Genomic DNA, 12,778 nt, shown 5'->3' with positions numbered 1-12,778 from the left:
ACTACAGAATCGTTTATTTCAGCGCTATTACCAAAATTAAAATTCAAAGCTCAACATAAGTATAAATAAACAAATACACACAGACACAGAAACATGTATTTAAAAAAACATCCTAGTAAAATGAGATGCTGTATATATATTGAGATTCAGAGACGAAGGAGAAATGGTTCGACGTTTGTTTTTCTATTTTTCATGACTTCTGACAGCGTGAGGGAGAATTTGATACACAAGGAAGATACACAACGTTTTGATTATCACCATGAACATAAGCGTACGCTAAATTTTCTCGAGGGGCGGGGGGTTTCAGATTTTTTTCCCTTCTGGGGGGGGGGGGGTTTATGTTTTCTCCTGCAAAATAACACTACAATTTTGGCTCAAGAGGGTTAGAACCCCTTCCCCCCGCGTACGCCAATGACCATGAAGTTATCGTCGAAAACACCAGGAAACCCCCTCCGCTACTACTTTCAGAACGCATGTGAATAATCATTTCAGCATTCTATATTTACAGAAGACAAATCTCAACGATGATTCTTGTGCATGAAAGAAAAAATGATTCGATAAACGAGATCAAACACTGATTGCATGCACCATGAAAATTGAGACAAAAATGTCTCGTGCATCTCTTTTCTGGACATGCACACATACACAAATTATACATCATGTTGTACAATGGAAAAGTGAAGGAAATTTTTTTAAGTAATTGAAAAAAAGTATTTTAGCTAGATCACTATATTTATTTTAATTTTCATGGTTTTTTTTTTCATTACTTTCCGTATTGCCAACGGTAAAAGCCACATCCCCCTCACCCACGGAGAACCCATGAATTCATAGAACCAGAATCAGCATTTTAAGGTGATGCCTGGCCGAAATAGGCTGGCCCTATTTCGGGCCATAAGTTACCAATGAATTCATGTTTGAAAAGTCTGCACACTTTTCCAGACGTCTGGCTTCCTCATTATCCCCTAGGGTTGACAAAACAGAATTTTGCTTAAAAAGGACACCATTAACCAAATGTCGTTATTTTCTTCCCACATTTCTTGTATTCATATGCCCGTGTGATTTGCGTTGTGTTGTTCAAAATCAAAGCCGGCACAGATGCCCGCGGGCACCACAGGAAATGGGAATTGCAAACGGTAGCTTCTTTTTTTCCTCAGAATCAAATATTTCTATAGGGAGAAGAAAAAATCGTTTTGCAGACCCATTCAACACATGCGTTCAATTAACATTATTTTAGCTGTCGGTCTTTTTACTACTCAGCGAAAAGAGAGCCGCCGATAGCATACAATTAGTGTGCAGCCTGGCTGTTCCTTGAATAGATATGTAGTATACCTACCATATGAAGGGGAAAAAAACCTTTCTGTTGTACTGCTGGACTTCCTATGGTGTGTAATTTTTTTCCCGTTCATCTGTCGGATGACCAGCTACATGTAGAGAATCGAACCATTCCTTGCCGTTCGTGTAAGATTGAACTATGTCAAATAGTAATAATCACAAATTTGCTCTACTATTGTGGAATAATGAAACGCTCCTAAAAAAATGCTTAAGATCTGTTTTTTTTCAAAGTTCAAAGGATTTCATAGTGACATATTGATAAACTAGATTTTACCCCACGTAAGTTTGGTTTTATCTAAATGACATTTTTTTGTGTAATTAACTGTAGAAAAACCATCCGCTGTCGTATAAACTGGGAATTTTGCCAATAATTTGGAGTAGTTCAACTCTTCTCTTAAATTCGGTAAAGCTGTTGTGCAGACATCATTAACCAATTTCCAAGTTCGGCATTTGACCCCACAAGGGAAGGGCTGACATGGGAACGGACCTGGAACAATTACCATAATTTTTTGGGGTTTTTCAAGCTGTAAATTAAGTACAGAAGAGCCCGTGAAAAGTTTTGCTTGGGGGAGGGAGGGGGGGAGATGCGGCAAAAGTAAATACTGGACCCCTTAAATTAGAAAAAAGTGTAATGTTTGGGTTTTATGCGGCCCAGGGTGTGCGCCTTGTGCGTCCGTCCTTAAATCCACCTCCTACTTGGACCCGCCAGAAATCCCAGCCTACGGAATATAAGGGCATAGACCAGCCAACAAAATTTAAACAACAGATATTCACTGACTAGCCAAGCACCTCTCAACCTTGGTCTCATCCCCTCCCCCATTCCCCAATTCTTGCTTTGCCCTCAGTGGAGAAAACGGTTGAGGCTGTCAAAGAGGAATGTGAAAAAGTGATTTCCGCCGTGAAAGTGAGAGCCGCTCTTAGGAGTGTGCGACAGGAGCGGTCGCACTGGGCACCGTGCTTTGTGGGGCCCCCGTACTCACGGCAAACTATTGGATTCTTTCATGAATTCTGAAATTACTTCTTGCATTAATTCTGAAGTTTCAACAATTCTTAAATCCCCCCCCCCGTAAATTCTGAATTTTTATTGGTGCTGGAATTATTTTTGATTCAAGTCCAAAATTTTTATCAGTTTCAGGATTTTTTTTTCTCTCATTAGTTTAAAATTACCCTCAGTGCTGAATTTTTGTCAGTTTTTGTGTTAATTTATTGAATTGTGTATTTAATATTTTCTGTATGGATATTTCACAGCATCCTTGTATATTTTGAAATAATGGATGCCGATTCCCCCCCCCCCTACCAAATATATAAAATCGGGCAAATATTTTTCGTGTCTAAAACCGTTGACACGCACCGGGCCCCTTAGGTAAGGACGGGAGTGTCGTCAAAAAGAATGGGCCCACCCAGGCACGACTCGGAGTCTCTGGTTGAGAATTAGATCTGGTTGAAACTTTCGATAATTTGCCTAATAGGGCCTCAGAAAAATCACTTGGCCTGGGGGGCCTATCAAAGATCCTAGCGCAGACAGCGTTGGAGAATGTGTGGGGCATCTTATACACTTATATATGTCAGGGATTCTCAAACTTTTCCCACCCGCAGCACTTTTTTCTCTAATCAACGCTTATCCGCGGCTCCCCACAGAGCATTTTAACATAGAGTCTCTTCGAAAAACCTTTGCAGGATGTCGTGGCGCACCGTTCCAGAACCCCCACATTAAGTATTTTCTGTTTTCAATATAAGCTCCCCCAATATTCTGAAACACTATACTCATATGACCAGCAGCATGTGTGGCGATGGTTGTCAGCATACTGTGTGGTGATGGTTGTCAATTTAAATTATCGGAGAACTTGAAACGCGAATCCAACTAAATCATCAAAAATCCAATCCAATCCAAAAAAACTAAAATACATACGATAGAATTATTCGATTTCAGAATACGCATTAGCATCTAGCATGGTTTTAAAGAGAACTGATGATCAAAACCATCATTGATTGATGATTAAAACCCATTTTCCACCACTTTATCGGTTTGTAATAGAATTTCACAGTTTTATGTGAATATTATGAAGGGGCACAGGCAGTGCCGTCTTAAGGCATGGGCCCACCCAGGGGGCCTCAGGAGAAAAAGAGCCTCACAAAAATGAGATATGGTTGAAATTTTCGAAAATTTGTTTGGTAGGGCCTCAGAAAAATCACTTGATCCGGGGGCTCACGATGCTCTTAAGACGGCTCTGGGCACAGGGCATCTGTCCCAGAGACATTTTAAATTAACCGAAATTGAAAAATATAGCATATATAAAGGTATTTTCTTTCAATATTTTAAGTTATTGGAAAAAATTAATTTTAATTTTTGATTGTCTTGGACAGGGCTGTCTTTATAGCGTCATGGGCCCCCGGCCAAGTAATTTTTCTGAGATCCCACCAGGCAAATTCTCGAAAATTTCAACTGGGTCTCATTTTTGTGAGGTGCCCGGGTGGGCCCATGCGTTAAGAAGGCACTGGTCTTCTTGGGGCAGATATGGTACCCCTATACCCTCTCCTGCATAGGTTTGTTACATTTTACTGTGGTAAAAATCTTACCACTACTGCAAAAGTAGATTGAAGAACGGGTTATCGCTGAAATCAAATAGATTCGAAACAAAAAAACGGGACACTCTACTTCAAAAAAAATACGTATGGTCAGTGGAAAATATATGTAAATATCGTGGCCTGTACAGAGAAGTGACTCATACTTTGAACAACACCAATCATTTTTGACTTCCGGCGTCCCTGTAGACAATCAAGCTTCAGATGGCATAGTAAACTAGGATTTACAAAAACATGTGGATCACAAAGACGATTACGGATAATTAGTCTTTAATGCCCGGAGAGACTTATTACCAGTTCAGCAAAGCCAAAACTGTGCTGATGTCTAGCAGAGGGAAAATTATTGATTGTAGCTATGCATTGTGGCAAGATGAACTGGTTCTCACAAATTGAACAATTGTCGTTAATAAAAATTATATACAACCAATTTTGAAAAAGTTATGATAGTCTTTATCATGATATACGTAACTGAAAACATAACATAAACATGTAAAATATGGATATCAAAGTTAAAAATGTAAGAGTGCCTCAATAGGGAGTTTAGTGAGATATGCAAATGATTAGAATTTCAGCGCAGACGCACATCACGCGCGCCTGTGGCGCCACTTCAAAGCGCTATTTAAGGCTTGGAGATTTCGACGATTTGAAGTACGGCAATTGTGTTTTTCTTGTGGTTTTTTCAAAAAAACGATCAATTATGCCTCGTAGAAAACAGCGATCATCTTTTGATCAAGTATCCGAGTTCGACAGAGGAAGGATAGTGGCCTACCGAGATTGTGGATTATCTTTCAGGGAAATCGGTAGTCGTGTTGGACGAAACCAAACAACTGTAATGCGGATATGTGATCGTTGGATGCAGGAGGGTACGACGGACCGACGTGTTCGATCGCATCCACCTCAGTGCACCACTTCACGTGATGACAGGCGTATTGTGCGTATGGCAGTGACGGATCGCTCAGCCACATCACGAACCATAGCACAGCACATTCAGTCTGTACCGCATCATCCAGTGTCTGCGCGTACCATTCGACGCCGTTTACAGCAGAGTGGTCTGTCCGCAAGACGTCCATTGCTTCGTCTACCCTTGACGCAGAACCACAGACGTCTCCGCAGTCAATGGTGCGATGAAAGAAGGACGTGGACGGCACAATGGAATGAAATTGTCTTTACTGACGAGTCACGCTTCTGTCTGCAACACCACGATGGTCGGATTCGAGTCTGGAGGCACCGTGGAGAGAGGATGCTGAACAGCTGCGTTATGCATCGCCACACTGGTCGTGCACCGGGTATTATGGTATGGGGCGGTATTGGATATCACTCTCGCACTCCTCTAGTACGCATTGCCGGTACTTTAAAAAGCCAGTGCTACATCTCCGAGGTGTTGGAGCCAGTTGTCCTTCCTTACATTCAGGGCTTGCCCACAGCCATATTTCAACAGGATAATGCGCGACCACACGTGGCACGCATTGTCCAAAGGTTCTTCGTCAATCGCCAGATTGAATTGCTTTCCTGGCCAGCTCGCTGTCCGGATCTTTTGCCGATAGAAAACATGTTGTCCATGGTTGCTCAACGATTGACCCAGATTACATCCCCAGCTGCCACACCAGATCAACTTTGGCAACGCGTGGAAGCTGCTTGGTCTGCTGTACCCCAAGAACACATCCAAAGTCTCTTTGAATCAATGCCGAGGCGTGTGGCAGCGGTGATCTCCAACAGTGGCGGCTACTCTGGGTACTGATTTTGGCAGGAACCACACTTCACAGAAGTCTATAAATTTAATCATTTGATGCTTGGTCAACATGTTATCTACAAAATAAATATTGTTGCGATATCTCTTGTCTTTCTTGGTGTTGCAATTTGGGTGACCAGCAGTGTATTTCAAGTGTTCGTGAAATAAATATCAAGCTCTCGCAAGCTTCCAGGCGCCAGGTTGGAAAATAGCAAAATGCCTCTTGAAAGCGTCGTAAAAATGTTATGTGGGATTTAGGTCGGGTGAGCAGCATACTTGCCATTTAATGGGGTCTCTTCAAGATACTGTTTCACTAGGTCAAATGTGTGAGGTGGGTATTTCATATATATATATATATATATATATATATACATATATGTATGTATATATACATATATGTATGTATATATACATATATGTATGTATATATACATATATGTATGTATATATACATATATGTATGTATATATACATATATGTATGTATATATACATATATGTATGTATATATACATATATGTATATATATATATATACATATATATATATATATATATATATATATATATTATATATATATATATACATATATGTATGTATATATACATATATATATATACATATATGTATGTATGTATGTGTATATATATATATATATATATATCCGGGTATTGTCTGGTCTTCAGTTATTCACTTGCATGTGTATGCTAGCACGATTCCGTTTTGTATCGTTGCCCGGTGCCGCTTGTCTTTGCTCAAAACATGTTCCAATTTCTTGTTTTTTAACCACATTTAGTCGAATTATCACAATTTTTCTATTTGTTGCTTGCATTACGGAAATCAATTTCTTTGCAGATGAAAGCTTTGGAGGATGGGGGGGGGAGGGTGATGAAAAAACAAAATTCTCTCTATACAGTAATAGTAAATGTTGGGGACGCCAATAGAATGTGAGTTCATGTTTGACTGTTGAATGAAAATAAAACCTTCATAAAACTCTACCCTTAAGGCCGGGTACGCACTGTGCTGATACGATAAGCGATATAACTGCAATATCGTTGTTGTATTAATCTAGTGTGGACTTGGAACAACTTTATTAGACTTACCCTGGTACACCGAAGGCACTTTCCGTTCGAAATAGACTAGAACTGGAACATCATTTTCGACACCATATTCTTTTGCAACTTCATCATCATCAATTCGAACGAATGGCAAATCAAATTCATCTCCCTCGTCATCGATGTTCTCAAGTTCTTTCAGAACTTCCATGGATTTTCTACTATCTTTATCATCTGCAAAAATAGATTTATGTTTCAAGGGGGGAAAAATATGCTGAAAAACTACCTAATCTATACAGTAAATATGAAACATGTCCTGACTGATTTATCATCGCAGAGCCAAGACCACTGAAGCTATATAAATATGAAATTTTGTCGGTACTTCTATTTTATAACCTAGCTGTTAGCCACGGCTTCACTCGAGTGGATTTCGTGATCAGAAAACTCTCCCTTATGACTCCTTTAGGTATTCAGTTTTGGAAAATCCCTTCTTGCTGCGTCACTACAATATAGAATAAAACTGCTGACCAAATTTCATATTTATAGCCCCTTATAGCTTCGGCGTTTCTCCATATAAGCTGTGAACCCCCTTATGACTCCCTTAGGGGTGGAATTTTGAAAATTCTTTCTTAGAGAGTCTTCATATTATAAAATAAAACCACTGACCAAATTTCATATTTATAGCTTCACAGGTTTTGATGATGAATGAATTCGTGATGATGAATCAAACAGTCAGGACATGTCATTTTATATATATAGATGTATATAGGACTCACTAGTATTTTTCAAAATTCATCTCCTAAAGTTGGCGTAAGGGGTTTCAAAAGTTTCCAGTTTTCTCGGCAAATTATTTCATTTCATACATTCGTGATTTGAATTTTACAAAAACAAATTACCATTTAACAAAGCACAAATTACTATTTCTTCTGCAAACACTTTTTTTCCTTACCCCCCGATTTGATGCTTCTCTTATATTCTCTTATATTATTACTTCGTAGTCTCACCAGTCGCACAACCCTAGAGTTATATAGGCCAAGGCTTCATTACGTGAAATGCATGAGATATTAGAAGAGGAAGAAGAAATATTCGAACAAAGAATGTTTCTGTGCGTATAGCGGGTTCAAATCCATTTAATGAATGATGAAAATAGTGTTCCTGCACCTAGTATGTAATAATCGTTGTTTCCATTCATACTCTCGCCCTCCCTCCCAATAGGATCTTCGGGAAAAAAATTAATAACCAGTGCTCTGGAATAAATACAAATACAAAGGCCACAACAGAGAAAATGCTCAACGAGGTGGCTGAAAAAAGATACCCTAAAAAATATGGATGTCAAATCTAAACTATATGAAAAATACAGCAACCCAATAAAAGCAAGAATAAACCAATAATTATAATATAATATAAATACACTGCCCATTAATTATGGGTATCTCATCTAAGTATGGATAGCTTCTTGATTTATCCCAATATGTTTATCATGTTTATTTTTAAACGGGTGTATCGTGTTAGAATTCACGATCCCGGAGGTAAACTATTTATATCCCCCGACATCCGCGCTCTTCCAATGTAAACGTTTTCAAAAAATCAAGTCTCTCTTCATAGCTTAAGCCGTGGGTGCCATCAAGAGCCGGCGTGACTTTTCTCTGCGCCCCCTTGACCAAGTCAATGTCCCTCTGTAAGTATGGTCTCCAAAACCTAATGGCATACTCCAATCCAGGACGAACTAAGCCCAGGAAAAGTGGAAGGATCACTTTAGGAGAACACAGAGACATTTTTAAGAATGAAACCGAGCATTCTATTCGATTTTTTCACCACCGCTGAACAATGTTCAAAAAACATAAGTCGCTCATCAATAACAATACCAGATTGGTGATCCCAGTTGCATCCGGCATAATAACACTATTCATCTTGTAAGTGAAGCGTGGGTTGTTCGAACCAAAATGAGCGACCATGCACTTGCAAACTTGCAACACTATCTAAAGCAAAAGGCCTCCGAGCGGGAGACCGAGGTCATCATACCACCTTAAAGAAAAATTATTTTTTTTTCTATATTCAGAGATGCCGTATAGCGTCGATGACATATTGACGCTATTTATGATGCGCTATAGCGCATCGTAAATGCGTCATTAATTACCGGGGACTGAGCGCCCCCGATGATTAATGAATATAAAATGCAACGCAACGTTCGCCTGCCCCACCCACAGAGTACAGGCTGAAGTCCCATATATACGGGACGATTGATTACTTTCAATCCCCTCAATGTTTTCTTCATGTTGGTGCCTCTGACAGACAAAACATTTTTTCTAAGTTTTTTTGCTATAATTCTCTTTTTTTCTTGATTTAGCACCCAAGCTGCCCCTGCCCAGCATGGAATCTCTTTCGCTATCTATTAATCTATATACCGTAATGACGTTTTTTACATAAAGAATTTTAGATATCAGTGGGGTTCTCAAAGTGTGCGTCGTAGCTCCTAGGGCTGTCGCTGTGAGTTTGCAACATTAATCTGTGTCAGTTCCGTGCTCGTATTTTGTTTCTGTTTCTGAACTGTTCTAGAAGGCAGTGAAGAAACGATGGCTAGAACAAAGAAGGTTGGCAAATCTTGGAGAACCACTTGATACTGTATAAATGGAATTATTGCTTACCTAGTTGCTTCAAAAAGAAGGTCCAAGCACGCAGAAGAAGTCTTATCTTGATGAACAGTTTAAAGAAAATTAACGGCATAAATGGCCAAGCTGCTCTGTGGAGATCAGAAAAGCAAATTACCGCAAATATTTGTCGGTATCAGTCACAAACAACGAGACAATTTTTTCTAAAAAAATCCTGCATTCTCTTGGGGCATTTAAATGATCCCATCAATGCAGAGTTTCATTCAGAGTTTCAGTAAAACCCGCTTTTACCCTGAGGCAAAGGACGCTTGCCCGGACACAAAGGAGAAAATAAAGAGGATGTGTGTTCTCTCTTTCTCTACAAAACTATCCTTCCTAGGTGCTTGACAGTGCAAATAACTACTGGACATATGTATAGATAAAACTATCACTACTATACAGTCGCCTTAGATAAAACTAGCCGACAGAACAAGACGTACAGGGTGAAAAAAAAAATTTTTTTTTTGTTTGTTTTTTACGAAAGCAATCAGCAAAAGGCTTCCGTTTATGTAACTGCGGGTACTCAAGCAGCCACAGCACTCCCGGGTTCCAATGCCCCCGCTATAAAACATATGGTGTCTCTGGATACCCTCCACCCCTTAAAACCTGGAATCTTTGACACAAGCAAAAATTGTGAGGAAGAAGGGTGGGCCCTCCTTTATCGGCACCGAAAGGATATATCAATGTGTTTTAAAACCAGAGGCTCCAGCAAGATTCAAGACGCATAAGAGGGAAACAAGCAGTTTTTCTTTTCAATTTTTTTCTATGTTCGATATTTGCGAAAAAAAAAAGAGAAATCTATGTAGGAGATTTTTATTTCTCAAATCAATTCTGTGGGTGCTCGAGCACCCCCGGCTCCGACGCCACTGGCGTCTATACAGCGTAAATTCGTCTTTGTCCTACAAGATTGCGAATGCGCATTTTTTGAAAAATTGCAAAGGATTTCGAACGCCTGTTTAAATTGTAAAACACTTTCCGAGATAGTTAAAAAAAAAACGAATCTGTAAAAACTCTACCTTGAATATCCAGTTTTGTCATCTAGCTACTGTGTGGTAGTCACCGTTTTGGATCGCGAAAATCACAGGTGTGTACGCAGAATCGGCTTTTGGAGGGGCAAAAGGATTTCTTCCACAGAAATTGTGGGTTACTAACGCTCAAAAAGAATTTTAAATTAACATAGCATAAGACTGTTTTTTTCCAATATTTTAATTTTCTACAAAAATATTTTTAATTTTCTTGGGGAAAGGGGCTCGGGCCCCCTTACCACCCCAGATTTTGTCTTTAGTGAAAATCCGGGTTTGGAACCTGTGATTGCGCTGTAGTATAATCAGCTAAAAATATGACTTTCTAATGCTTTCCAATTTTGAGTTGGCTATTCCTTTGAAAAAAGCTCTGGTTGCCACGATAATCACACAGACCTACAACACAAATATGTATGCATTAAACTTCAAATCCAAGCATCACCAATTTGGAGGATAGATGCAGGGCCACAAAACTAGGGTGGGGAGGAGCAGGCGGTTCTAGTGCCCCCCCCCGGGCTCTGGACTAGAGGGGGCACAGAATTCACAACCTTTATAACTGCTTCTTCTACATTACACAGGGTGCCAAAATGTGTGCTTGCCCCATTTGAGGAAGTATCTAGTTGTGGCCCTAGACAGATGGCACCATCTACTGAACACAAAACATGCTTAACTTTCACCAACATGAATTTGACATACAGTGGCGGATTAAAGTCGGTCGAGGCACCGGGAGCAAAAAATATTAGGCCCTTAAATAAGAAAAAAGAAAGTTGGTTTATCGGGGCCCTTCAGAAGTCGGGGGCGGGGGCCCGCCATTAATTCCGCCTCTGCTGACATAGCTTCCATATTTAGGTTTGAAAATATGTTGCAGTTAAACAGCAACATATCAGAGTGATGGACCAACAAGGAGGGAAAATAAAAATCATTTTCCCAAAAAATCGCTTTGCAAGGATTCATGACACGGGAATCAGAAGATGAGTGTCTGAGAGTGCACACAGAGAGAATCTGATTTGCTTTAAATTGAATCAGAAGATATTATTAAAAGAACTAAGATTTCTCTCTCTCTCTCTCTCTCAAGAAAGGAAAAATCAATCAGAAAGGAATTTATAGATTGATTTGTTAGTAAATATATAAATGTGTGCCTCTAACTTTTAATTACAGTGGATCCTGCTTATAACGTTTTTCAAAAAACTGCCATAAAAACGATGTAAGCAGGAAAACACTTTAAACAGGAAATCTTGAGAATTATTTAGAGTTGGTACCATGAAAATAAGATGCCGTACTAAAAGGGAAAACATTATAAGCGGGATAATTTGGTTTAGATTTATTATGTACTACATTCCATTTGTTAAATTCTCAGTGTTAATGGGCTTCTTTGCAAGCTTTTCCTACTAATAGGCAATGCAAGTAAATGAACCTTTGGATATAACATGTTTTTATAAATGAATTATTTATTTGATTCACAGAGATACCTCCTTCTTCCCAGAACATGGTCCACCGCTCTGTCTCAACGAAGAGATATAAGCAGGTGATCAAACTCTAGGGGCATGCTGGGAAAAATTCATAGAGATACCAGTGAATTATGGGGGAAGGGGGGGGGGCATACTTTTTTTTTCAAGATGATTTTTTTTCGAGAGGGACCCACTTTTTCACTCAAAAGGATCCCGATTTTTTGAATACCCTGGGTCCCGGGACAGAGGTAAATTGGAGTACAGCGGCATCTCTGTATATTGTAAGTAGCATAACACTTTTGAATAAGGAACTATTCAGAATTGTACAGTTTCTTACGCATTGCACACATACGTTAACAAAGCTTAAATAGATTTTTAACATTATTTAAAAAGAATTTTTCAAAACGTTTTTACAGTGGTAAGATATATTACCCTGGTACTGGGTAATTTCGCCAAAAACTCGAGATTATGAAGCCATCCTATAGCGAGCTTTAAATAGTGAACTTGAGATAAATTTGGAAGTAATGAACAGCAGTTAAACTTATGTCTTAAAATGTGAACTGGCTTCTGAACCACAGAGATGCCGATCTCATCAATGGCCAATATTCTTTTGGGCTCTATGGACGAATAACGTCCATAGAGGAATTTAGATTGATAAAAAAACATATTTAGTTCTTTGTAAAATCCCAAAACCCTGCTGATGCTGTTTGTGATGATTTCCTAAGAGTTATTTGGGAATTCCTTTTACGAAATCCTGAGAGGCCCAATCTTTTCCTGCTATTTTAGTTTTTTCATTGAAATTGTGCTTGATTTTCAGTTCTTTGGGCAGCTTAAAAGCTAACTGTCTCAAACCTGTGATGGTTATACCTTAGAAGAGGTTGATTAAGGTGATAACCTTGTTAGCCAACACTTTCCCACTCTTTGGTAAAAACTAGCAGTCATCTCATTCTAGAGATTGAAAC

At 39.2% G+C, this 12,778-nt stretch overlaps 1 protein-coding gene across 2 annotated transcripts in view; it reads right to left on the bottom strand.

The window, feature by feature from the left end:
* Positions 1 to 12,778, bottom strand: part of hlk (hulk) — a 350,573-nt gene that overhangs the window by 178,230 nt on the left and 159,565 nt on the right. For both annotated transcript variants that reach the window (XM_089239381.1, XM_089239380.1), the window contains exon 12: positions 6,747 to 6,932. In XM_089239381.1, coding sequence (XP_089095507.1) covers positions 6,747 to 6,932 — 186 coding nt within the window. The remainder of the gene's footprint in view (positions 1 to 6,746; positions 6,933 to 12,778) is intronic.

The sequence above is a fragment of the Pholcus phalangioides genome, unplaced genomic scaffold (assembly GCF_987345545.1).
Source record: "Pholcus phalangioides strain wild (caught in Gottingen) unplaced genomic scaffold, Ppha-v1.0 ptg000011l_1, whole genome shotgun sequence".
NCBI classification, from domain to species: Eukaryota; Metazoa; Arthropoda; class Arachnida; order Araneae; family Pholcidae; genus Pholcus; species Pholcus phalangioides.
Note: the sequence above shows the minus strand (reverse complement) of the source record. Positions and strands in the feature narration are given on the sequence as shown.